General features: G+C 41.3%; 1 protein-coding gene across 4 annotated transcripts in view; it reads right to left on the bottom strand.

Annotated features, from left to right (window-relative positions):
- PPP2R5C (protein phosphatase 2 regulatory subunit B'gamma) overlaps positions 1 to 24171 on the bottom strand; it is a 149580-nt gene that overhangs the window by 102304 nt on the left and 23105 nt on the right. For 2 of the 4 annotated variants that reach the window (XM_090034041.1, XM_090034040.1), the window contains exon 3: positions 22032 to 22191. In XM_090034041.1, the coding sequence (XP_089890167.1) occupies positions 22032 to 22191 (160 nt within the window). Of the gene's footprint in view, positions 1 to 2646; positions 2838 to 13140; positions 13214 to 22031; positions 22192 to 24171 lie in introns of those variants that run through there. The other 2 variants (XM_090034043.1, XM_090034042.1) reach the window with 2 other exon arrangements.

Here is a 24171-nt window from a genome sequence, read left to right as displayed (position 1 = left end):
GTAAAACGCTGCCCGCCAACCCCCAGAGCACATGTAAAAGTGCCCTTTGTGCCCAAGTCCCCCAAGTTCAGTAGTCAAGCTTAGACCATGCCCAATACCAACCTTGTGACAGTCCATTCAGTATTCACAGCAATTTTAATTAAAAAGTACATCACCACACACTTTTTGGACAATAACCTCACAGTTACACCACTCATGCAGGCAGTGACAGCCCTGGGTTCCAGGCCTTCATCAATTTGAGTATATTAAATCCCACATCTCCCACACTCCCAGGAGAGTGGTCTTAACTATTCAATTAAAAACAAGACTGGGATGAAGAAAGTCTCCAACCTTATTGTCAAAGCTAGATGACTGGGAAGAAAATACAGGATTCAAACAGTAAGAAAAGAGCAGGTAAAAGGGAACCTAACTCTACAGAAGAGTGATGAGGACACTCTTGAGTGTGGGTTGGGGGGGGGGGGCAGGGGGGAAAAGAGTACACATAAAACCTACATAAAAATGCTTAGGATAGGAATCTCCTTAGGCTGAGAAGGGCCAAGAACCCAGATCTCCCATTTCCCAGGTAGTGTTCTCTTATGCGTACGATAAGCATCATCACTTCACTCCCTAGTTATCTTAGCTTTTAGGCACAGGAATATTCAGCCTCTTTGGGTTTGGCACCTAGAATTCACTGCTGATTATTATAAAAAAATATATTAAAACACATAATATTGTTATAAATATTAAATATAAAATTATACTACTAATATATAGTCTAAGCACAGAAGGATTTACATATATCCTATGCTTAGCCATCCACTGTGGATGCATCATGGCTATTAAGCCAGCGGCCTGTCAAGAGTTGCTGATATCCACTTGCTCCCCACAACATTAAGCCCCACACCCTGTCCATTTTTCTCTAGTGCCTAAGATCTTCTCCAGGTTTCAGTACCAAACACTGAAATAATATTCTCTCTCAAGTGCCAGCATTTCAGCTGTCCTTTTAAAGATGTGATAGCCTCTTGCAAACCCCTCTCTGCCCCCTCCAAAAAGAAGAACACACACCATAGTCTAATTTTTTACCCATACAAAATCTGGAAGCACACTGAAAATTTAAAATTTGGCAACACTAAGCTAAAACATTTTCTAACACTGAGATGTGCATGACAGATTGGCCTCCATTTGTATTATGGTAGTGCTGAAAGGGCATGAGGCAAGGAATTTCAAAGTAATACCTCAGCTATTGTCTACAATGTATTCATTTTAACCCAAGTTTATTCAATAAAAACTTTCCACATCTGAATTCCCAAAAAGTTCTTTTAGAACCCGAGGTACCAGAACATCCAGCCTTTAAACTGGAACCCTGCCTGTAGTTCAGTCCTTTGAGACTGAGTTCCCTTGATCATGGGCTCAGATTTGTGGGATATTTTTTCTTCACACAGGCCAACTTTCCATGTTACCATGACACACTCAATTGCACTTCAGACAGATGGGGAATATAACTGTTTTTAAAAAGATACCCCAAGGAATTCTGATCTCTCTAAATTGCTTCAAAAAAAAAAGAAGCTTTTTAACAATTTTCATAACAGGTTCTTAATAAAAGGAGCTGCATATAGTATGTTTCTGAATTACATTTTGTTTGGAGATGTACTTTTGAATAATTTTACCTTATGTTAGAGAAAGATGGGGAAATTAGGTAATGAAGTACCTAATGAAATATTCATCTGTTTTTTGATACAGCCTAAATACAATTCTTATACGATATGTTGAGGCCAACTTGAAGAGTTTGATCTCATGAAAAAGTTATAAAAGAAAAATGCAATGAACGACAGACATTAAAAACAGAACAACTCACTTTAAATAAACAGTTAAGAGTTTGGGGGAGGGGGGGCATTATTTACAGCTTAAAAGACAGACATGCATCAGCGTAGGACTTCAGCAGTTGCAAGAAGTGATATATATTTTCCCCTAAAAAAGTATGCTAAGATTTATTTTAATTAGAATTTTTGCAAAGTGTAAAATTAGGAAGTATTCTTAATTCTATGAATCTCAATGTTTTTGTAAATTTTGTAGAACATTCGATTCAAATTTCAAACGCCAATTTTTGAACAAAGTAAAAAAAAAATCACTTCTAAGAAATGCTTTCCAAATATATACCAGATATTTTCATTATTTATGCATTATTAATGCTTGGTATTTTTCTAATGTCTTCCACATTCAGCTATGGAGTGTAGTGGTTTTTAAGGAGTTCTAATTTGTTCTCACAGGAAAAGCTTTGCAGCACAAACATTAATGTTACACAAACTGTGAACCGATAACTTAGCTCTGCCCTGCCCCCCACACTCAATACCTTTCTGGGGTAATGACTTCACATCCTTTGACATCAGCACAGCCTGAAAGGGGGATGGGAGAGTCACAGGAGAAAGCAGCAAAACCTGCTTTTAACTATGAATGCAATGCTTCTCCGACTTCTTCAATCCTTCTAACAGCATTTCACGTAAAAATGATTTCTATATTCCCACAGTTTTACTCGGTCTACATCAAAATGAAATGGATTCTGTTACAAAGGACTTCCTGCTTTCCTTATCTGAGAATCACAATAGCCATTTATTAGCTAGCCAAAGAGGGTTACAATTCACTAACACACACACACACACAGTAACTCACCTCTAATATGCAAAAGGGCCACAGGCTGGAACGGCCCATTGGAGTTGGCTGCATCAACCACCATCCTGCTGCCAGCTTTATTACATGTCAACATCTAGGCTTCAGCAGGAAAGGCAATGTACTCCTTAAGGCAAGAAACCAGCCTCCATTTTAGTTTAAAAAAAGAGAGACAGAAACTGAAGCTCTCTGCAGCTGGAGGGAACTGGCTAGTTAGTGATGTCAGCAACCAGGAGAAGTCTGATTGGCTAAGAGCGACAACTTAAAATGACACTAAAAAACTGCAAATGAAAAGCGGTTTCTGTGTGCCTGTCACTGTGTATTAAGCTTCTACATTTGTCTGCTTTTCCTTGTGCCTCCATTCATCAGGAACTTGAGCAAAAACTCCTTTTTTTCTGCACGCTCACATTAGCAAAGCCTCAAACAAACTTATCTTGACAAAAAAGCTTGAACAGAGAAGACTTAATACCCATGATTATTCCTCTGTTGATGCCATTTTCATGTTATATGCAAAGAAAATGCATGTATAAACTGTCTAGTGCAGTAGATACATTTATTTGTACTGAAATAGCAAAATTTTAGCTATAGTTTCTTTTAAAAATAAACTCACCAAATCATCAAGAAAAGTTCTCATAAAGCATACGTTGCTATATTATTTCACTCCATGAGAAGGGCAGCACCTTTCTTCAATGCTAGTTTTCAAAAGCTGTTCATTTACACATCTTTAATCTATAGGGATGTTACCACATACTAGAATAAAACTCTAGTGAGAGACATCACCTTTCACAGATCAGCCTCTCAATTAGTCAGGCCAAATACATTAAAAAAAAAAACGAGCAAGTAATTACACGGACACTTCATGGAAAATTTTGCAAAGTTTTCTATTAAGATAAAATTCTGAATTTACATCTTATTCTTTCCTGTATAGTCTAAGCTGAAATGAAGACACCTTAATATTTAACTTGAAGTACAAGCTGGGAAAAAAATTAGATCCAGTTTTTAAAAAAAATTTCCATTCATAATATTTGTTTATAAATAAAACATGAGCTTCAGGTGTTTGAAATCCAAGCCTTGCAACACTAACAACCCGAACCCTTCACTGCATTTAAGTGAAACTAGCATTTGATTTTTACTGTATAACTTGAAAGAAATGTGAGGAAAAATGCATAAAATGTAAAATAACAGTTTTTTAAACTTTCATTTTTAAATAACTTAACATTTTGTTAAAGGGATACAACACGTAAACATTTCTTAACCATGTAAGATTTTAAATTTGCCAGCATTTATTTGAAGCAATTAGTTTTAAGATTATTTCTTTTTTCTCTTTGTTGTTCACAGAAATACATACATTATTATGCTCATCTTTGTACTAAAAGCCATTTTAAATATAATGGAAATGGCTTAAAGTCTAACAGCATCATCCTAAACTATCAACATTTGTTCAGGGAAGGTCTGTCAAGAAGGTGGGGGAAAAAGAGCAACAGTCAGCATAATACACAATACCTGGAACTACATTCTTCTGGTCTTCCAAGGTAACTAAAAATTATAGGAAATGCTTTAGAATTTGTGAATATTTTAGCCAATATGAAAATTTATGTCCACAATGCAAAGACCATCAAAAGCCAAGTCTATTAAACTATGATACGCTCTGCCTTCTGACTGGATTATGCTCTGACCAACTATAAACTCTGCCAAGTGGCGTCAGTCCACTCTAAATTGTAAACTCTTAGGGAGAAAGACTATGTGCAAAGTTTTGTACAGCACCACACAGATTATACCCAGATATAAGATCTTACCAACACAAGACTCTCCTGAACCAAGGGAATACAACCTTTATAGAGTAAAGCACATTTACTTGAATAAAAGGTGGTTTCTCCACTCCCCTGCCTTCTGCCTCTTCCCCTCCCCATCAAATCAGCATAAGGAAAAGAAAAGCCCCTTGTCTTGTAATCACATACAAGGAAAACTCTCTAAATACACCATCATTAAACTGCTGCCAAAAGCTGCATGTGCTCAACAACAGAAACCAACTATATGCCATTGATTATATGCAGCCAACACGGAGCATGGCTAAAATACATGGCCCGCATCATGCTGATGGGAAGCTACCACAGATAGATTACTTCAACTCATCTGAATAAGACATATGGTAATGCTCATTAAGTGCAGTCCCCCTCACCACCGACTCTTTTTCAAAGTCATGGGGAGGCACTGCATATACATTTTTGGGGCATCCCAGGTCTCATGACAAGAACACCCAGTTCCTGTCACGAGTGGGGTAATTAGCACATGAATCATTGGGGGTGGGGAAGGGGGTAGGAAGGGACATCTAGAGTACACATCCATACTGAGCAGTACTTAGCTGTGGGGTCACTGTGGCTTGAAGTGCTGTCTACTCTGCTGGGGCCCAGCACAATGAACTACATGGTAATTTAGGAGCCTTTGGCTTTGGACTAATAACATGCATAGTTTGTACTACATAGAAATAGGTGCCAAAATGATGCCAAAAAGTGCACTGACAGAGTTTTCCTGTACTAAAACTGGCAGCAGTTAAAAAAGTAACATCTGTCAATTCTGGATGAATTAAGTGTATGGGTACTATATGGAAATTGCTACAGCCATGTTTAATTTCAAGGTTAGTTTTCAGATTTGCCTCTCACTACCATGTGGTCAGGGAGAGCAGGATCTGACAGTAAGAAGGGGCTGCAGGAGGAAGAAGTTGAGGGGCAGAGGGCAAAGGGGCTACAGGTCTCCCTTGATGTATGTGGGTTTGATTTATGCAAATTTGTTCTTATGCAATGACCCTTTTTATACGTGAAATGTATTATATGTGAGGTAAATTCACTGTTATGCAACCAGCATAGGCACGCTCCCCCCTCCCCCAAGCAGTTAGATCTGCGAGTTTGTGAGGGGAGGGGAAAGGACCGTAAGCAGAGGCGAGGGGGAAGGGAAAGGGCCATGGGGCCAGGAAACCACTCATTGCAGCTGCTCTGGGAGTGGCTGATGCTAATGGCTTGCAGCCGCTGGGCTGCGTGGTGCCCCAAACCCCCAGGACTCTGCTCCCCCTGAGGGACCGTGTCCCAAACCCCCATGGATGGTGTAGCCTAGCAGCTGCAGCCCCTGCTGCAGCAGCCCTAGCAGCGGCTGATGCCAGCTGGCTACACTTTGCCCTGAACCCCCAAGCATAGTACAGCCTAGCGGCTGCAAGCACGTGGCATCCGCCACTCCCAGGGCTGCATCAGGGGTGGACTGCTGCCTGCAGCAGGACAAAAGGGGGCTGGGGCTGGCAGTGGTACCAGGCTCTTCCTGGTGCTTGGGATGGGCTGCAGCAATGGGAGGGGGGCTGCTGCCACCCCAAAGTTCACCATAGACCCCTGACAACCTGCCCTCTTAGCACTGCTGCCAAGTGCTGGGAAGAGCCTGGTGCTGTTGCCAGCTCTAGCCTGCTCTCGTCCTGCTGCAGGCTGCTGCCCACCCCTGCGATTGGTAGACGCTGCTTGCTTGCAGCTGCTGGGCTGCACTGTGCCAGGGGATTCAGGGCACTGTGCAGCCCAGTGGCTGCAGGCATCGGGGTGAGGTGAGTGAGGAGAAGCAGAGCAGTGGGGTGAGCGGGTATGCCACCTACCCCGAGCACCTTGAAGAGCCTGGTGCTGCCCCTGCTGCAGCCCTGGGAGCAGCAGATGCCGCCTGCTTGCAGCTACTGGGCTGCACCACTGACCCTTTCCCTGCTACTCCCCTGGCCCCAACCTCAGTTTCACTCCCTCATTCCCTCACTGCTGTGGGGACACATCCCTATCTGTTTCATTGTAAACTGGGTTCAATTTATGCAAATTCGATTTATGAGCTGCTCTCTGGGAATGCATGTACCGCATAAAATCGAGGGAAACCTGTACCTGACTTCCCAGATTGATTTTCCCTCCTATAGCAGTGGGAAGGGGACAAACTCAAGGCAAGACAATTTTCCATATATAGAATCTAATTATTGGGGGTCCTCTTATAATCAGGATCATCTTCTAATTCAAGTAAATACAGTAATTCTTATTTTCATGAGAGAAATTGAGAACAGAATAGTGTAAATAAGTCTGGCTTTTCCCACTTAGTCAAAGTGAAATTCAGTTTTACATCACACTAAAAATTAAGACTACAGCAAAGTTTGACCAACTGCATGGTTTCATGGGTTCCCTCACCTCACCTAAATGCATTTCTCTTCTCTGACTGTGCTGCACCTCGTCTTCTACATCAACTCCCATTTTACCTCTTGCATGTCTGCCCCTGTGGCCGTTAATTACAGCAGCAGAGATGCAAAGATTTTGAGTCCAACAATAGGGAGGTTAGATGCTCTGTTAGGACACAGTAAAGTAGATGGTGGTGTCCAGAGCAGCAGTCACAATAGGGATATAACATGAGACAAGTTTTGTTTCTGGTGCAAGTAGTGCCTAGCTGAGGGGAATCCGAAGTTTTGGAACATCCAAGAAAGCTTTGCACAGGTGAGAAGCACTGAAGTAGATGCAATCTCCTGTCATCATTCAGCAACTGAATGTAACCCAGGTGGTACTCCAAGAGGTACCCCCTCTCCAGTTGAAGGGATCAAAGCAGGTGCACAAGTGCTGTGGGAGGTGTAGGGACTCTCCCCCCCCCTATAGAGCAGAGCCAGACCACCAATGGGGACTTAACTATATACCTTTTAATACTGGGAACATAACAGGCATAAATCAGAGGGTATAGTAGACACTACAATGCCCCAAGGGGGCAGGATTCAACAAAGGTTAGACACTTACAATCACTGACAAAAAACAGGGTTAACAAAATATAAAACACAAACAGCAGAACAAACAATACAGGTTGGTGAAATATTAAAAGGCACAAAATGCAAAATGTCAAATGACAAGGAAATATAGGGCCTTAGTACCTGGAGGGGGATATAGGGGGGGAGAAGACAATGGCCCCTTTCCACTGCAAGATTTGCTTCTTGTTATCTCACTCACCCCAAGTCACCTCAGCTGGGACTTGAACCCAGATCTCCCATGTGGTGGGGCAGGAACAGTCATATTCTGCAGAGGACACTCCATATTTTGGAGAAGCCATGGGCACAGGGGAAGTGAAGAAGGATCCTAAAATCTGAACATTTGGACCTCAGCCTCAAGAATGCCCAGAATTTTAAGGCTCAGCATCCGTCTTCCCCAGAAGATGAAGAGGAGTAGGTGGATTAGCATGGAAGAGTCTGAAAGGATTTTCTCTCTCATGTTCTCTGGCACAGTATTCATCCTGGAATAAGTTAACTTCTCTTGCAGCTTAGATAAAATGGCAGTCTTTACCCATGTAAGTGGTCTTTATCTTCATGAACTTCACTAGCGTCTACTGTCAGACACTACCTTATCAAATATGATTAAGCTTCTTAGAGAATGGTAAGACAGCTTTTCTCAGAATAATCCATCTACTCTCTAAGGCTTGAGTCAGAGTTGGCATCTGGCCACAGAGCTTGTCATTAGAGCACTTGCTGCCAATCTCAGTCCATGGAATCATGTAAGTTCTGTCTGTGCTGGATGGCATACGTACATTTGTATTTGACTGAATCTCTAACAGTCCTCTCCTCTTCACCTTGAGAGTTTCGAGCACATTTTGGAGAAAGGCTCTGCTAATACTCTATACTACAATTTTTACCATCCAAATTCAAAAATGTTTCAAGCAAGTGGATCCAGAATATCTGCTTCTCCTACCTCAACTGGTTTGTACATTAATTTTTTCAGTTAAGTTCCTTATTAAGCAGGCTCCTTTGGGGGCTTCTTTGTGCAGGACTACTTAAATTGCACTACAAAGCACTTGCCTTCATCAGTGTTCATTACTGTTTTCAACTCTTCTTTCTTGATAGAGTATCTCCATTGGATGGAACAGTCAATGCCTAACAACCTAACTGAATTCTCCAGAAAAGGTAAATCCCTGGCAGGAGTTACCTCACACTGAAATTTTTGGCCTATCAAGTGAGGTCAATTCTGAATGAAACATCCCTTCCAAGCCTCAAATTTCCTATTTAACATAGCAATGAAATATCTTATTCTAAGCATATTTCTAACCCTCAGACAAAAAAAGTGTTTGTTTCATATTTTTCCCATTTTACAACAATTATGAGAAGACTGCTGTGCGCCCCTGACCCCATGTGTCACTTTTTCCACCACAGGATGCAAGCTATTTTCCAAGCTAATAAATGCATTAATTGGCAATACCTTACTCCTGAATTGAGCAGAACCATATTTTTTCATAACTATTTCTATTTTAACTTTAAGTCCTTCAAATAAGGTATCAGAATTTTTAAATACCAGGGCAAAATTCAGGGGAGATGAGAAAAACCAAACAATTAAAGAGAAAACAAAACCTTTCACTTTTAAATAAGCTGATTAAAATGCACAAAAGTTAACACAAAGGAAGAATAATTAAAAAAGGAATGAATTAGGTAACAGAATCATTTGAGATGGAAAATCCAGATATGGACAAACCCATATTAGCATGGTTGCTCACCACAGCTGAGAAAATTAAGGGAAAAAACATCATTTGATGTACTCAAATTCATCAAGAGTCTGATGTACTTGAATGGCTTTAGAAATTAAGAGACTGCAGCACTGCCAGTAGCAGACGCAAAACTCTTAATGCTTTCAAATGCTGACTAAGGAGTAGGTGTTTGTTAGAGCAAGTGAACTGACTAAAGACTTACAAATTCAACCCCAAGGTTTGTGTAGTCCAGAAAGAGAGAGTTGTTATGGTCAGTTATAGTTAAAAAGGGACACAGTTTAACACAGAAAATTAAAAGGCTATACTAGAAACACATTCTCTCTTAGGCACGAAAAAAACAGCTCAAGGATCAGTTTTTGGAAAGGTGACCAATCCATAGGACCAGGTAAGACAATCCAGGTACTATGCACAACCTCGTATGGACCCTCATTTTATTTTTGTGCTATGGTCCTATCCCCAGGAAACCAATTCATTTAACCATTAGATCAGATGGATGAAGAGGGGATGTCACCATTTCTTGGGTGAGTGTTGGCCTTTGCTCCAAGACACTATTCCTTGCGTCCAAATCCTGCTTATGGAGATCTTCTATTGAATCCCCTTTTCACTTTAGTTTTGATATTAAAATGTAGAAACAATTATTTTTAAATAACAAAACTATAAAGAATCTCTCATCCTTGACTGCAGGAGCCTCATATTCTGCTCCAATTACCTAACAAATAAGCACCTGTATTTAAATGTATAAAATTAGATTCTGTATTTGGCTAATGAAGGTTTTATGAAAGGAGGAATTTAATGTGCTGGCAAAGAGTTCTGAATGATTATGACAGAACTCTATGCAAAAGAACCAATTAGCAAAACTGTACTCCTGAAACCAATAAAAGGAGTAACAGGAAGCTATTTTTAAAAGAGATCTGAAATACATGGAGGGATAGGTAAAAGTTGAAAATAAGGCACTACATTTCCAGAGCCTTTATTTTCATGGATTCTATCCAAGTTTCAGTGGAAACAGGTTTGGTTGGAAATGCTGCCAGTAACAGATGAAGAACTTTCTCTTAACACTTTCTGATGGTAAGGAGTAGGTGTCTGATACAGTAACTGAACAGAATAATGTTTATGAACACAATCCTATGATCTTGTTTAAAGTTAGCTTGAAAAGAAAAAAAAAAAGTCTTGAACTCACAGACCAAAACATTTTCAAAAGAACCAATCAAGTCAACCATAAGAAATCAGAAAATGAAAATGGTGGTTTTATTTCTTTGCCTTTAAATTAGGGTGACCATATGTCCTGGTTTAGCTGGGACAGTCCTGGATTTTGGAGGCTGAGAGTTAAAAGTGACCATCTTGGCAATGCAATGGTTGGGGTGCAGTCTGGTAGGGAGGCAGAGCAGAGCAGCATAGTGCACCAGGCCAGTGGGCAGGCAGACACTTCCCACCTGCTTGGTGCACCAAGGCACCCTGCCCAGCCTCTGCCACAGCACGGCCACTTGACTTGGGAGAGCTGGGGGAAGGGGCAGTGTCCACAATGTTCTAGACTTCCTTTTGGTCAGCTCACTTTTAATGTGCTTTTACAAGTGTTATTCATTCAATTAGGGGTGTGGCTTCAGCAGCATCAGTGACTACTTCCACAATGATGCAGTGGGGAAAAGCAGCAGCAGCCAGGTCTTGGCACCCTCCTTTCCACCTCCAACCTGAACTTGGTCATTCTGGCCTGCAGCCTGAAAAGGTTGCAGGCTGCTGCTTTAGATAATTGCTAAGTTGAAAAAAAATTCTAAAGGAAAGCTTCCAAAGCTAAACTGGTTGGGGGGGGGGTGGGGGGGGGCGGACATAGAAAGCTTATCATAAAAGTTCATTTAAATATTCAGTTACACTTATGCAACAAAAAAATTAAATATAGAAGGCCCTGCTCATATAGCTTAAAAGTTGATTTATTAAATCAGTGGTGTTCAACCTTTTCCACCTGCAGGCCAAATACACAGTGCCCCCCCCATCTGTCTGCAAGCTGGATCTGGCCTGTGCTTCCCATCCAGTGCCTGGGTGGGTGCAGTGGGCACCATTCAGCCATGTGGAGTGGGTGGAGGGCAACCCAGCCCCAAACCAGCCCTGTGGCTGGACTCCAATCTAGATGGAGGGAAGGAATGTGGCTCAGTCTCACAGTGGGGAGGAAGAGGGTGCAACCTGGCTTCAATGGGCTGTGGGGGGCTTGGAGTTTGGAAATTTGGGAGGGCAGGGATCGCGCTCATAGCAGGGATCGCGCTCATATTAATGGCCACTGCTCCTCTACCACCAAATTTCCAAAGTTAGGGGGAGCCTCATGGGCCAGATGCCAAGGCTCCATGGGCTACATTTGGTTTACAGACCAGAGGCTGATTCAATCAAAATTTATCGTTAGACAGTAACTAAGTTAGGAAGCATTTCCTGGCCAATTATAAATGTTTATTTTCTAGCCACCTAACCTGCTTGGTATAGCAGAGCAAGAGATGTTCAGTGCTGTTCTCAATATAATTTTGTGCCAATAAAAAAAACAAAACAAAAACAGTGCAAAGGTAAAAAGTTCCAAAGATTTAGATCAAGGCACAAATGCTGACAGGCCCAGAATACTACTTTCCATAATGAGCTAATACAATATGGTTTATGTGCACTAGGAAGCTTCAGAAGTTCCAAAAAACATCTATGTATTGATTTCTATGAACTAGAATATATTTGTACCATGTTGCAATCATGTTTTTCCCATTTAACATACTAGCCCCTGAGGCAGATTATATCTTCTACTGTTACACTTTAAATTGCAGAATGTTGAGTCAGTATTTTAATCAATACAACTTTATCTTACAACTGTATATAACTTGATACCTAAAGTTACCCTACACACAGAGAAGATCCTGCCTTCAAGTACTATAGCAGGTAAAATCCTGCTTATCCTGTATTTGATTGTCAGCAAAATTTATTCTCTCTTAATATTACACATGTACCAATTTTATGTATGTCTGTGGTATATCCAGGTGTGCATATATATCCAGTTGCTTAGGAGGAAAATAACAAGTCCTAGTGAAAACAAAACAAGTTTTCCTCTAACAAACTTATCATAGCTATGGATAATAAGCAACATAATGGAAATTCATTAATGTCTATATGTGGGGGAGGGGAAACAGAAGGAAACTGACCAAAGACAAACTAAGAAATTCCACTTTGAATCTTGTAATTAGTGTATATAGCTAATTATAATTCAGAGAAATATACGCCATCCTTTCATCCTTGGACACTCCAGAAATCTACTTTGCTCATGTTTGGATTATTCCCTTTAAATCAAGGAACATTTGATTGTTTAAATTTCTGCAGCGATGGTTCCAGTGTTCCAGATAGTCTTCTGAAGCACCACAAAATTGATCTGTCCCAAAAGATGAAAACTACATGACCTAACTCCTGCATTTTCTAGTTATTTATAATTTAAACTAGTTATTGGTGGTTCTAAATTCAATACTACACATTTCTCTATTCCAATAATCTCTCACTATGTAGCAGACAAGATGAAACACCATCCCCAATGCTCTTCATTTGCTCAAAGTAGGCTTGGATTTTGGCATGCATCGAGAAGTTCAAACTAAAAAGGAATACCTTAAGAGAACTCTGTTCAGAGATACATGCATGCTTGGTGCTTTAAAGTACTTTAAAAAAAATGGTGAGCATGGCAGAAGTAAAAGGTCTAAAAAACCCAAATCAAAACAAAAAACCCCCCCATGCCAATCAGAAACATATCTTCACCAAAACTCAAGACAGGGCTGATCATCATGCAGATCAAGATCTTTAGCACAAACAAAATACAGCAGAATCTGATTGTATAACATGCAGTTATTCTATACCAAGAAAGTGGCACAAGAGTTTAGCTCAGCAACCCGAAGTTAGTCCATATTCGCTGACATTAAGACAAATCAAAACTAGATTTCAAGGCAAATTCCATGGCCACACCTGTCAACTTCTTAACTCATTTCATCCTACCTTGATATAAACTTTCATATGAAAGTTGTATCCATTTTTTCATGGCCACAAGTCCAATGCTGACGAAGTAAGATGCATTTCTGTAAATAAATTGTGAACTGTATTTGAAAATAAAGTCTGAATTACAATGTGTATTTTCCTATTACTGTCAAGGCCCACCTCTGTTAAAAAGTGGCATTCATGATATTATACGAGTCAACTATAAGTCTCTGTTTTAAAAGGTAAATTATAGAAAAGTCTACGTATAGCATATTTTGAACCCGTATAATATATGACTATATACATGCATGACTGCCACACTGACAAAGATTCAGCAATACTCTGACATGAAATAAAAGGGTGATTGTGTTACCTATTAGCTACATCAGTTCAGCAGACAAAAAACTGCCCCTCTACCTCACACACTCACTAAAAACCTGACTTCATGGATCTGAAGTGGCAAAGTATCAAATTCACTGCCATAGAGTAAAAAAAAACCTCAAGTGTTCTTTCCACCTTAAAAACAAAAGGGAACCTGCACATTTTCAACAACTTTTTATTCCATGTACAACATCGCCGTATCTGAACATTGAACATCTAGATAGAACTTGTTTGTCCCACTAGATGGCACAGACCAAAAAAACCCATGAGCCTGTCTACCTGTTTGTATAGTTAACCCCTGGGGGAAATTGATCCAAGTCTACAGCTGCACTCTAAAAGATCTTGCTTCAACAGAGGTTCAAATGGGTACTGTAGAAATGCATGACTTAAAAACAAAACTATGAGCACAGACAGAAGGGATAATATGCACTCAATCTGTCCACAGACTGCCACAGAAACCTTCATTGTATAAGGGTTCAGATAAAAATGTTTCAAAATAGAGCATCTTCTGTAACTTCTGTCTGCCTGCCAGCCCCTGAGCTGTTTTTAGAATGGAAATGGGAAAGGGAGTGGAGGGAATTTGGTCTGGGATCTTTTCAGCCCCTACTGAAGGGTGGGGAACCCCTAGAACAAGCTACCTCTGCTCCCTTTCCCCTCTCCCATTCTGAAAACAAGGACAGGCTGGGAGGGCAGAGGGGCTGTTGCTAGGGGAAGATGGCTGCATCTAGATTCCCCTCCCACCCGGAACCAACAGTGAACTTCTGCTTGGTCTGGGGGATCACTGCAACTCAGAACACTTCCTGTAAAGCATTCCAAGTTACAGTGGGGAGCTGCACTCCTGTCTGCACCCTATACTAGCACAACTGCTACAGTGCAATATAAAATCATGATATGAAATTTAAACATTCACCATTGCCCTCTCAAAGACATTATTTATTTTGGAAAACTGAAATCTGACCTTAGGATTTCATTTTTTAACAATTGTGAGAGAGAAGCATTTACTTTAAGTGACCTGGGTATTGTTTTTAAAATGACAGTCAACAGGTTTAAATTTTATTCCTTTTTAATCTTTGCAGCTTAAATTCTTTCTTACCCCATCCAACAAATCAAGGTACTTCAACACTGCTGTCCCACAGGTGCCAAAATTCACACACCGAGCTTACTTGGGAAGCGAAAGGTATGCTCTTCTCAGTAAAGTGCAGAGAAAAGAAAAGTGTGACAGGTTTTCAATTTAAATAAGTGGGTTAAAGAAGAATATTTCCTGTTCAAAACAAAAATCACAGACCACTGATTCCGAAACTTTTTGGGCCAATAAACTCATCAACCAGAGAAATCTCTTGCAGACCACTGCACCCTTTTAACTGAAAACATTATTTAATTGAAAATGTACTGTAGGTGAGCCACTGGCCAGCTAGTAACCATTTATTAGAGATACACGATACATTGGTTGCATATCAGATTGGCACTGATAACAGAAAGCTAACATCATCAGCAATCAGCTTTTTTAGCGAGACTGTCACTGATAAATGCAGCCAGCATGCATGTGGCCAGGAATGCAGCCAGGCAGCTTGAAGAACAGTGTCCTGCCAGCTAGTCTGCTCTGTGTGTGTGTGGGGGGGGGGGGGGGGAAGGGGGCAGGGACAACAGAGCCACAGGCAGCTAGTCCAGAGAGGGTAGAGAGAGTCGGGGAGGAGGCGGCTCCTGCCATTGTGCGTGCCCCGGGGGAGGCACATGTCCATCTCCACCTCCCACCCCCTGTATTTGTGCATGGGGCAGGCAAGGGCAGGCTCAGTTGTGCAGGGCAGGCAATGACAGCACTGAGGGGGGCTACAGCTACCCCAAAATTCCCCATAGCCCCCACCTCCCAGCACTGCCACCGCCACCTGCCTTGCACAGCTGAGCCCACCTCACCCTATCCCAGTCCCCTACCAAGAAGAGGCTGGCGCTGCCCTGGCCCAAACCCACAGAGGACAGCCTGCCCTCAGCCTGCACACAGATCTGGAGGGGCACATGCTCCCCACCCCCGTCTCCTCCAGGGGTACACAGTGGCAGGGAGCTGTACCCCCTCCCCACCCAGTGCCCCCTGGAAGAGCCCTGCAGCTCCATCCTGTGCCCCACCCCAGAGTCCATTCACCCTGGCTAGGCAGCGCCTGTCCCTGCCCCAGTTCCTCCCTCACCAGAGGCTTCTGTCTGCTCCCTCCCACATCCCTTCCCTCCCTATAGACTTACCGGCAGGATACAGCACCCCAAGCTCTCTAGCTGAATTCCCGCAAATCGGCTATCAGATCGGTATAGCCAATTATTAACCGGTCATATTGGCCAATCTGTATCAGCCAAAAAAATGTTTATTGGTGCACCCCTACTATTTACCATGCTGTTGCAAAATCACCAGTGGTCTGTGGATCAGTTTGGGAGCCACTGTGATCGGCAAAATTCATGCAACTTATAACAGTTCCTCTTTAGTGACCCAAAATGTTGCTAAATTTAGGCTAAAAAGCCATACAAATGCTGAATTACTTATAAATACTTTGCACCAAATGATGATTAACATTCCTTGGTTTCTGGTTGAATCTAAATCATTTTTCAGAATTTTTCCAGGTCCTGATTTTTGCCTAACTTAAATCTTGACAGGTTCAAGCTAAAACAAATATCCATTTGACTGGCTGCACAAAGATGGTAAGCGACTAGTATGTAATTCACACCACATTCGGAGCCTCTACTGAGAACTTCTCATTTTTTAAGGGATATACTATTAAAAATTGACTTCTCAAAAAAAACTCAGTGCAACTTGAAAGAGGATCACCACTCTTAAAGGAATTTCCATGTTTATAAGACGAGTTAGTTGGAATTCAAAAGTTTACATAGACTAAAACCTATGGGAAGACAACTAATGAAATACCATAACTGGCAGTGTGAACCATAGAACAAAACATAATATACATAGCACAGCGCTTACAACGGATATACACAAAAGTGAGAAATATAAAAAAGTATAGTTTCCAGATAAATCAAGCCATTTACATGTACTTGACATTAGCTATGGTGCCATTTATGAAGACAATTTGTTATATAAATTATATAATAAATGTTTTAAAACCACTTTTAAAAGATGATGTTCTGTACATTTATGGTACAGCACATGATTTGCATATATTTATAACACGCAAATGAATTACTTTATTAAAAAGAAAATGTGGAAGTTTCTTAAAGCATGAGGTACCTTCTAAAATGTTTATATTTGCAAAAATCTGCATCTTTGAGAACTTTCCAAAAAATCTCCTGGTGAGTCATGAATGGAAAAAAAAAAAAGCAGCAGCTGGGTTATTACTACTGCTACTGAAATGCAGCTATCCATCATTTATAATAGACTGTGAAGGCTGAAGACATGGTTAAACACACTCAAGCTGACAGGCTGTTATAATATCCACCAACTACTTGATTGCTTTGTTCAACCCAACTTAACCATCCAAGTTTTATTAGAATAGTCTAGGCAAACCTGCTCTAATCTATGCCCCACTCTAGCCTGGACGCAGAGATGATCAATCATATCTCTGTGACCATTTAAAACAAAAATAAAAAGTTGGGCACTACCAGCATACCAAAAACACATCAGCTTCTCTCTCTTCTAGTCTAGAACAGCCTTGCTTACGTATTGTTCCAGACATGTTATAATGTTAAATGCTTACCGGCACACAAAAGAGAAGTTACCCAATACTGTTTTAGGATCCCAATGGAGAAGGAATTATGCCAAGGAAGGACAGCTGTGTGCATAACAGACTGCAGATACATGTCACACACTTCATAATTCATGATACTGAAGCCAGCCATTGGTCTCACTAGCATGAACAGTTGTCACCCATCACTAGATCAAACAATTCAACAAGAGCAGTCTGGTTCATTACGAAGTTAAAATCCCAACTGTGAAGGGTCAAGCAAGCATCAGGCATTCAGTCTCATTGAGAATTGTGTCACAGATCTGTTATGTATTGCCTCTCACTTCATTTGCGGAAAAAAAGTATCATGTACATAAAAGCTATAACAATGCACACATAGGAAGGGGCTGAATTAAGACCATGCAAGCAGTATTAATTTCCTAACTTCCAAGTACCTGACTTCACAGTTTGAAATGCATTTTAATGCATGTGTAAATGTTTGAATTCTTTTTTTTTGTAGCACTCAAGTGCTGGAGCACTACAAGAATGGAGAGACTCTGCTGCCTTAGGCATTCCAACTGCTCAAGAGAAAACACTCTAGTTAGCTCTAGAAGTGTGCCAACCTGCTGTCCATCCCCTTCAGCTATTCTTCATCTGAGGTCTGGTTTCCCCAACCCACCAGCCTCATTTCAGTGTCCACCAATCAGCTCATAAATTTCTTCCCTACCTCCTTCCCAGTTTTATCACACCTCTTTGTTCCAAAACATTCTTCTGCTTGGTCCATTTTCCTCTACCTAATTCAAACCAGTGTCTTTCCTCACACTACCTGGCTATCAACCATGGGAGGTACGTGGAGAAAGACAAGGCCAGTGGTTCTCAACCTTGTCAAGATTCAAGGCATCCCTTCGAAAATGCCAGCTCTTAGTTTTCACTCAGTCTTGTAATTTACTTAATCTTGTAAATCATGTTTACACATCCAAGTGTTAACACTGTGCAGCATCCCACAGCACCCATGAAAAGATCTCATGGCACGTCAGGTTGCCAAATCACTCTGGTTGAGAATCACTGCCTTAAACTTGAAAAAATTGCAGTAGTTGGGCTGCATGCATCATGCATGCGATCTGGCTAGCACTATGAAAATAACTGAGCTTCTCACCACTCTGATTTTAAGCTACTAAACACTTAAGGGATATACTATTAAAAATTGACAGAACATGCGGGAAACAACAATTTTTTAGGCTTATAACTTGGACAAATTTGGACATAAACGCCATTCATAACTGCTGCTCAAAGATTATGCATGTGAAAAATTCTGACAAAACAATGTACCTCCTTTCCTCAATCTTTGGAAAGGCTGAGCTCTTTTTAACCCAAGTTTTCCCAAAAAAGAATCAGTACAAAACAGACATTTGGCATGGAAGATTTCATCCCAGATAGCTAAATTCTGACAAAAGGATATGAGAAACCAAAACCAAAGTCCCAGAAAAAGAAGTGTTGGACAATTTTAATGAGCAGTGCTATGAGCTGATTATAATAAATATCTGCATTCACAGACTTAAGAACTAGGGTTCTCAGGTTTCTTGGAAGAAATGTTTTTTTTAAGAACACATCTGACAAAATAAAGCTGAGGTTTGGGATACAAGTCTTAACTACTTGAATATTTAAAAGAAAACTCACAATATTTTTGTGTAAAGCCATTTACTGAAACAAACTTACTTTCAGTCAACTAAATACTCTTGCCATAGTTTCAATATAGCTGACTGTCCTCTTTTTTTATCCAATGGCAGAGCACACATTACTCCACACTTACATTAGAACCATTCTTCTCCCTGAGTGGCTACATTTCAATGGTTGATAATGCACTGCAAGTATGTGCATATTATATGTATTATGCATACAGTTAAGTGTTGCAAGATGAAAGCACTATGCAAATGTTAAGTCTATATTTTTAAGAGGCTGTAAACATGTTATCACTGAAGTTATGTTCTTTTAATCAACAAGACTGAATATACAATCAATAAGGAAATAAAATACACAAAACTTTGTAAGCTTCAGTGTTGAATTTTCTGAATATTATGTACAAAAATCTCAATACTATCTTACAGCAATAAATTTTGGGGGGGGGGGGAAGAGAAGGGGAAAGAAAGCGGAGAGTATCTAATGAACATAGTAAAATGAGTAGATCTACGAATCAAAAAAGTAAGAGTATATATTTGCAAGCATAAAATTTACTCTGCTGACATTTATTGCCAGGTTTTTCTCTATTTGAATACTTGCACTGAAAAAAAAACAAACAAAAAAAAAAAAACCAAGAAAACATTTCACTAGTGAAAGAAAATTCTTAAAATTTGGATTTTACTGTGAAAGTTTTTTTCCATAAATCATAACATCAGCAGATGGTTCAACTAGAGGGCATTATTACTCAACTGAATGAGCATGAATCTCAAACTGCATTCATTCCCCAAAAAATTAATAATCCAGATATAACCTGTACATGTTATCAATGCTGCATCAGTAGCAAGACATGAAATTTTTGGGACTGGCAACAAAACAGAAATCACCATGTCCTTTCTTACATTCCAGGTCCAGACATCACCTTCCACCCTCTAGCAGAGGGTTTCCCACATCACAACTGACAGCCTGGGTTACCATTTAAGGGCTTAAACCAAGACTAAATTACTTTTTTCCCATAGTTACCTTGTAGTCCTGACTATTGTCTCATATTCCATTTTGCCTACGAAGTTCTCTAGGCAGAGGTAATCTTTTACTTGTAAAATGCTGAATACTATATGGACAACATAGGACTAAAAAAGGGAACCCCCTGGGCCACTGAGCACAGTCCTCCTGCACTTGCAGGCAAAAGTTTTACCCAAAGGTTCTTTTAACAAATATAAAATCATTATAAAAAAACACCACCCAATTCAAATGCTCACACAAAGGCTCAAAACAAAACAGCAGTGAAGACATCCTACAACAGGGGTCGGCAACTGCTGCCACGCATGCCAAGCGTGGCACGCGAGGCCATCTTGCTTGGCATGCCGTGGCCAGCCCCAGCTCTAGGTAGCTGCTGCCAACGACGGAGCCCGGGCTGCTGCTATCAGGGCTTGCAGTGTCCCAGCTATCTGCTGGGAGCAGCTCAGGATCCTGGCTGGCAGGAGCTCCCCAGAGCCAGGGCCAGCTGCAGCTGGGAGGCTCCAAACAGCTGTGTCGGACCCCAGCATCATCTCTGCACCCGTGCGTGCGTGCGTGCCTTAGAACAGGTGGTGGGGGAGGGGCCTAAGGCAGGGCAGCCCCAGTCTCGCCCCGCCCCCAGCACAGAGGTGATGAGCCCAGTGCAGCTGTTTGTAGCCAGCCTGACCTCTGGGCAGCTGCAGCAAGCACTGCACTATTCCTGTTGGTCATCTGTGGTAATATATTCTTTTAAATTGACAGACTTTATTAAATAAATGACAAGCATCTACTAAAAAAGCAGCAGTTAGCACCCTAGGGGGGAGAGGAAGGACACTGTCCTGAAGACTGTTCCTCTAATGCAGCGCTATAATCTGCTACACTGTAATTTTCATGTTTTCTGCAACTGGGGACATCTGCCTTGAAACTGGACATTGATCTCTTTATTGCTACAAGAAATACCATGTAAAACTCTATACAGTTAACACTGGCCTTGAAACTAACTGTATTTCCTCACTTTCAAGAGAGGCATCAATAAATTGTACCAGAGAAATGAACACTAATGAGAAAACCTTTTCATTACCCCCTCTCACTTTCACATTGCCTACAGTGCATAACACCAACACTCTACAGGACTTCCACTTTCATTTTTAAATACCAAAAGTAACACATTTGCTTTGAACTCTTGTTTTAACATAAGATCAACACATCTAACCACCTCATTCTAATATTATGAAAGCCTTCATCTGTCTGTCTGTCTGTAAGTAATACTTTATTCGCATTCTGATTGGCTGACTGAAACAACCAGAGTGCTCCAAGAGCGCTGGGACAGGAGATGGTGCAGTGGAACGCTGCCATAACACTGGGGACACGCCGTCGCTACCCACTCTCCTCTCCCCTGTAGTTCTTGACAGGCAGTTGGTTAATACTACATAAACGTGGGAAGTTTTGCCCCCACAATGTTGAGGTCACAATTAAGATTCTGTTAGTAAGAGTCTGGACAGCATGAATAGTAGCAGAACAAAGTAATAACAGTAGTAGTAATAAAATAAAGTGACATCAGGATTATTACCCTTTACCAAAGACGGTCACTGTTATTTTAAAAACACAGAAATGGTTTAGATAACGAGAAAGGGAGAAACCCACTTGTACTCAACAATGCTGACAAGCCCCCTATACCAATTCATCCCTTAGAGAGGCAGGCATATTGGAATTCAGTCAACCTGGAAACCTTTGTTGTGTCCAAAGAGTTGCTTAGCATGGGTTCTATAAAGGACTGTATGGGGGATTAGAGCATTTTGAGATGTGGGAGACCTGCTGGACCAAAACATTACATAAAACATTTGAAGGAAGAAGGGTGGACATACAACCTACCTGCAGGTATTGGTGTAGGAGTTTAGGCCTTTCAATCAGGCTTTGTGTAGAAGACTAAGCAGAATTACCTTGGCATTATGTGGATAGAAGTGAATTTGACCCTAAGGAAATATTCTGGTGAACTATGATCACATAAGACTTCCAGATTCTAATTCTGCCTGTTCGTTAGGAATATCGGTATAAAATTGCAAAAGAAAAGGCCATGCTTACGGGAGCGGTAAGGGGAGGGGGGGAAAAATTAAAATATCAGATTATAACAAAGTAGATGTTCCTTGATTTCTGCATACCCAAGCCCTCCCAAAATATTAATTCTAACAAAAAAAAAAAAACACATACCTTTTAAAGCCGGCAGTTTCTGGAGTTCTCTGTTATTGCTAACATTAAACCTTGAAGAACTCTGCCGTTTTTCCTTTTTCAGTACAGTCTGAGGAGCAGGTACTTTGATTTTAGATAACTGTGCTGGAGGAGGAGCGCTGTTTGATTTTTTGTTTGACACCTGTTTAAAAACACACATTTAAAATGTAACTGAGTTTGTTAAACAAAATATTCTAAGAGCAAGTTCATGTTACAAAAAGCTCAGCTGGAAACGGGGCAAGCTTTCAATGGACTTTGCAGCCTTGTGTCAGATTGCATAAAGATCTATTACTCTGCTTTGGGGGTAGGCAAAATATGGGCTGCAGGTGGCTCTGGCCTGCCAAGGGATTCTATTGAGCCTACAGTAGGTCCCTCAGCCCTGCCTAGCCCTGGCCCAGGGGGCAGCCTGGGCCATGGTGTGAGCAGCTGGTCTCACCACTCCTGGGCATGCAGCAGAGTGGGTGTGATGTGGTGGTTGGACTCAAGCTTCATGGCAGCCCACACCAGGCAGCAGCAGCTGGAAGAAGCCACTGCCAGTGTTTCTGCTGCTGCCTGACCTGGCTCTGCTGCCTGGGCACCCTGACCCTCGTGCCCTGAACTCATCACCAGAAGGGCAGGACAGAGTGGGCAGAGTCTCCATTGGGACCAGCTGGGACCTCTGCAGGTAGGGCACACTCATCCGGGTGGATGGGATGGGGCTGTAGGCAGATGGGGAGTGATGTCCAGGAGTGGGCCAGGTGGGTGGGGCAGGGGCAGAGTTGGGTTCCACTCCATGCTCATCCCTGCCTGCAGGGATGCGTGGGGAGCAGATCATGGTCTTGCCCCGGGCCCTGGCCCCATGATCCCAGCTGCCCCACTCCCAGATGCCATTTCCCTATTTCATCCACCCAGCCAAGCATGCTCTATCGGGGTCCTGTGCCCCTGGTGGTGGGTACAGGGCAAACAGGCCAGATAGAAGGAGAAAATTAATTCTACTGACCCACAGCAGCTCACCAAAACTCCTTAAGTGGCCCTAAAGCCCAAATAATTGCCCACCCATGCTCTGCCTGCTCTTTTCTTACATTGGCTCCCTTGCCAAAACCCTTTACAAGTAGGGAGAACTATTCACACTCAACTGTTTGAAACTACCCACTCTCTTGCAGTTCACAGGCTTTTCCATAGCATTCATTATCTTAGTTTCCCCCAACATTTATCTGTTCTTTTTTGAGTTATGCCCAGGATCCTCAAAAGGTATGCCCCCCATTTCAATAGGACCTGTGCCCTGTGAATGTCTGTATCATGTCCCACCTTGGTTGAAGCTTCTAATCTCTACTGTAATACAACTGACATTAGTCCAATAACACTTATCACAGCAATAGCTAGGCAGGAGTCAAGGGTAACTATTTTTCTGTTGCTTCAGTTTCTTCAAGAGGTTATGGTGAAAGATTTGTGCTAATCTGCTGTCTACTCATGAAGTGAAATGTTTTTAGCATAATGTTCCCCCAATTGTCACTATACAGATGTAGAAGATGATCAAATTAAATCAGTGAGTCCAGGAAAAATGGTTCCTACCTTTGGGCTCACTATACTTCACAGATCATTACTTGGCAGTGATCTCCCTGTGTGTAAGCTGATTAAAATACAAAACTAACAAAAGCCTGTCAGAACTTGCAATCCTTAAAAGAAAGAAAAGCAGGTTTGTTGAGAGTATGCATTGGTAGGCTGTTTCCCAATGCTGTTTGATTTCATGAAGACTTTGTAACGATGAGATGGATACAATTTCCTTAATAGGAAGCTAAATGAACTGAATACAAAATAAACTGATCTAAACTGCAAATATTTTAATGCAATTCCAAATTAGCTGAAATACCTTGGAGAGCTCCCAAATTTAGAAATGATTTTATACTGAAGCATTAGTGTTTAGAAATACACCTCTCGCTTATTTTTGCAACAAAAATAATCTGTTCTCCTTTTGCTGTTTTTTTTTGTATTTTAAACTGTATAACTTCTGAAGAGAAATTGATTCTTGCCCTGGACAATACTGTACATTTCAGCAGTTCAAATGAATTCAACTGGAGTTAAATGTGGTAGTCAGCAAAGTACCATTTCATCTCAGCATGAAATTAGTTTCACTGGAATATGG

This window comes from Crocodylus siamensis, chromosome 2 (assembly GCF_052110815.1).
Source record: "Crocodylus siamensis isolate JL-2025a chromosome 2, ASM5211081v1, whole genome shotgun sequence".
Lineage (NCBI taxonomy): Eukaryota > Metazoa > Chordata > Crocodylia > Crocodylidae > Crocodylus > Crocodylus siamensis.
Note: the sequence above shows the minus strand (reverse complement) of the source record. Positions and strands in the feature narration are given on the sequence as shown.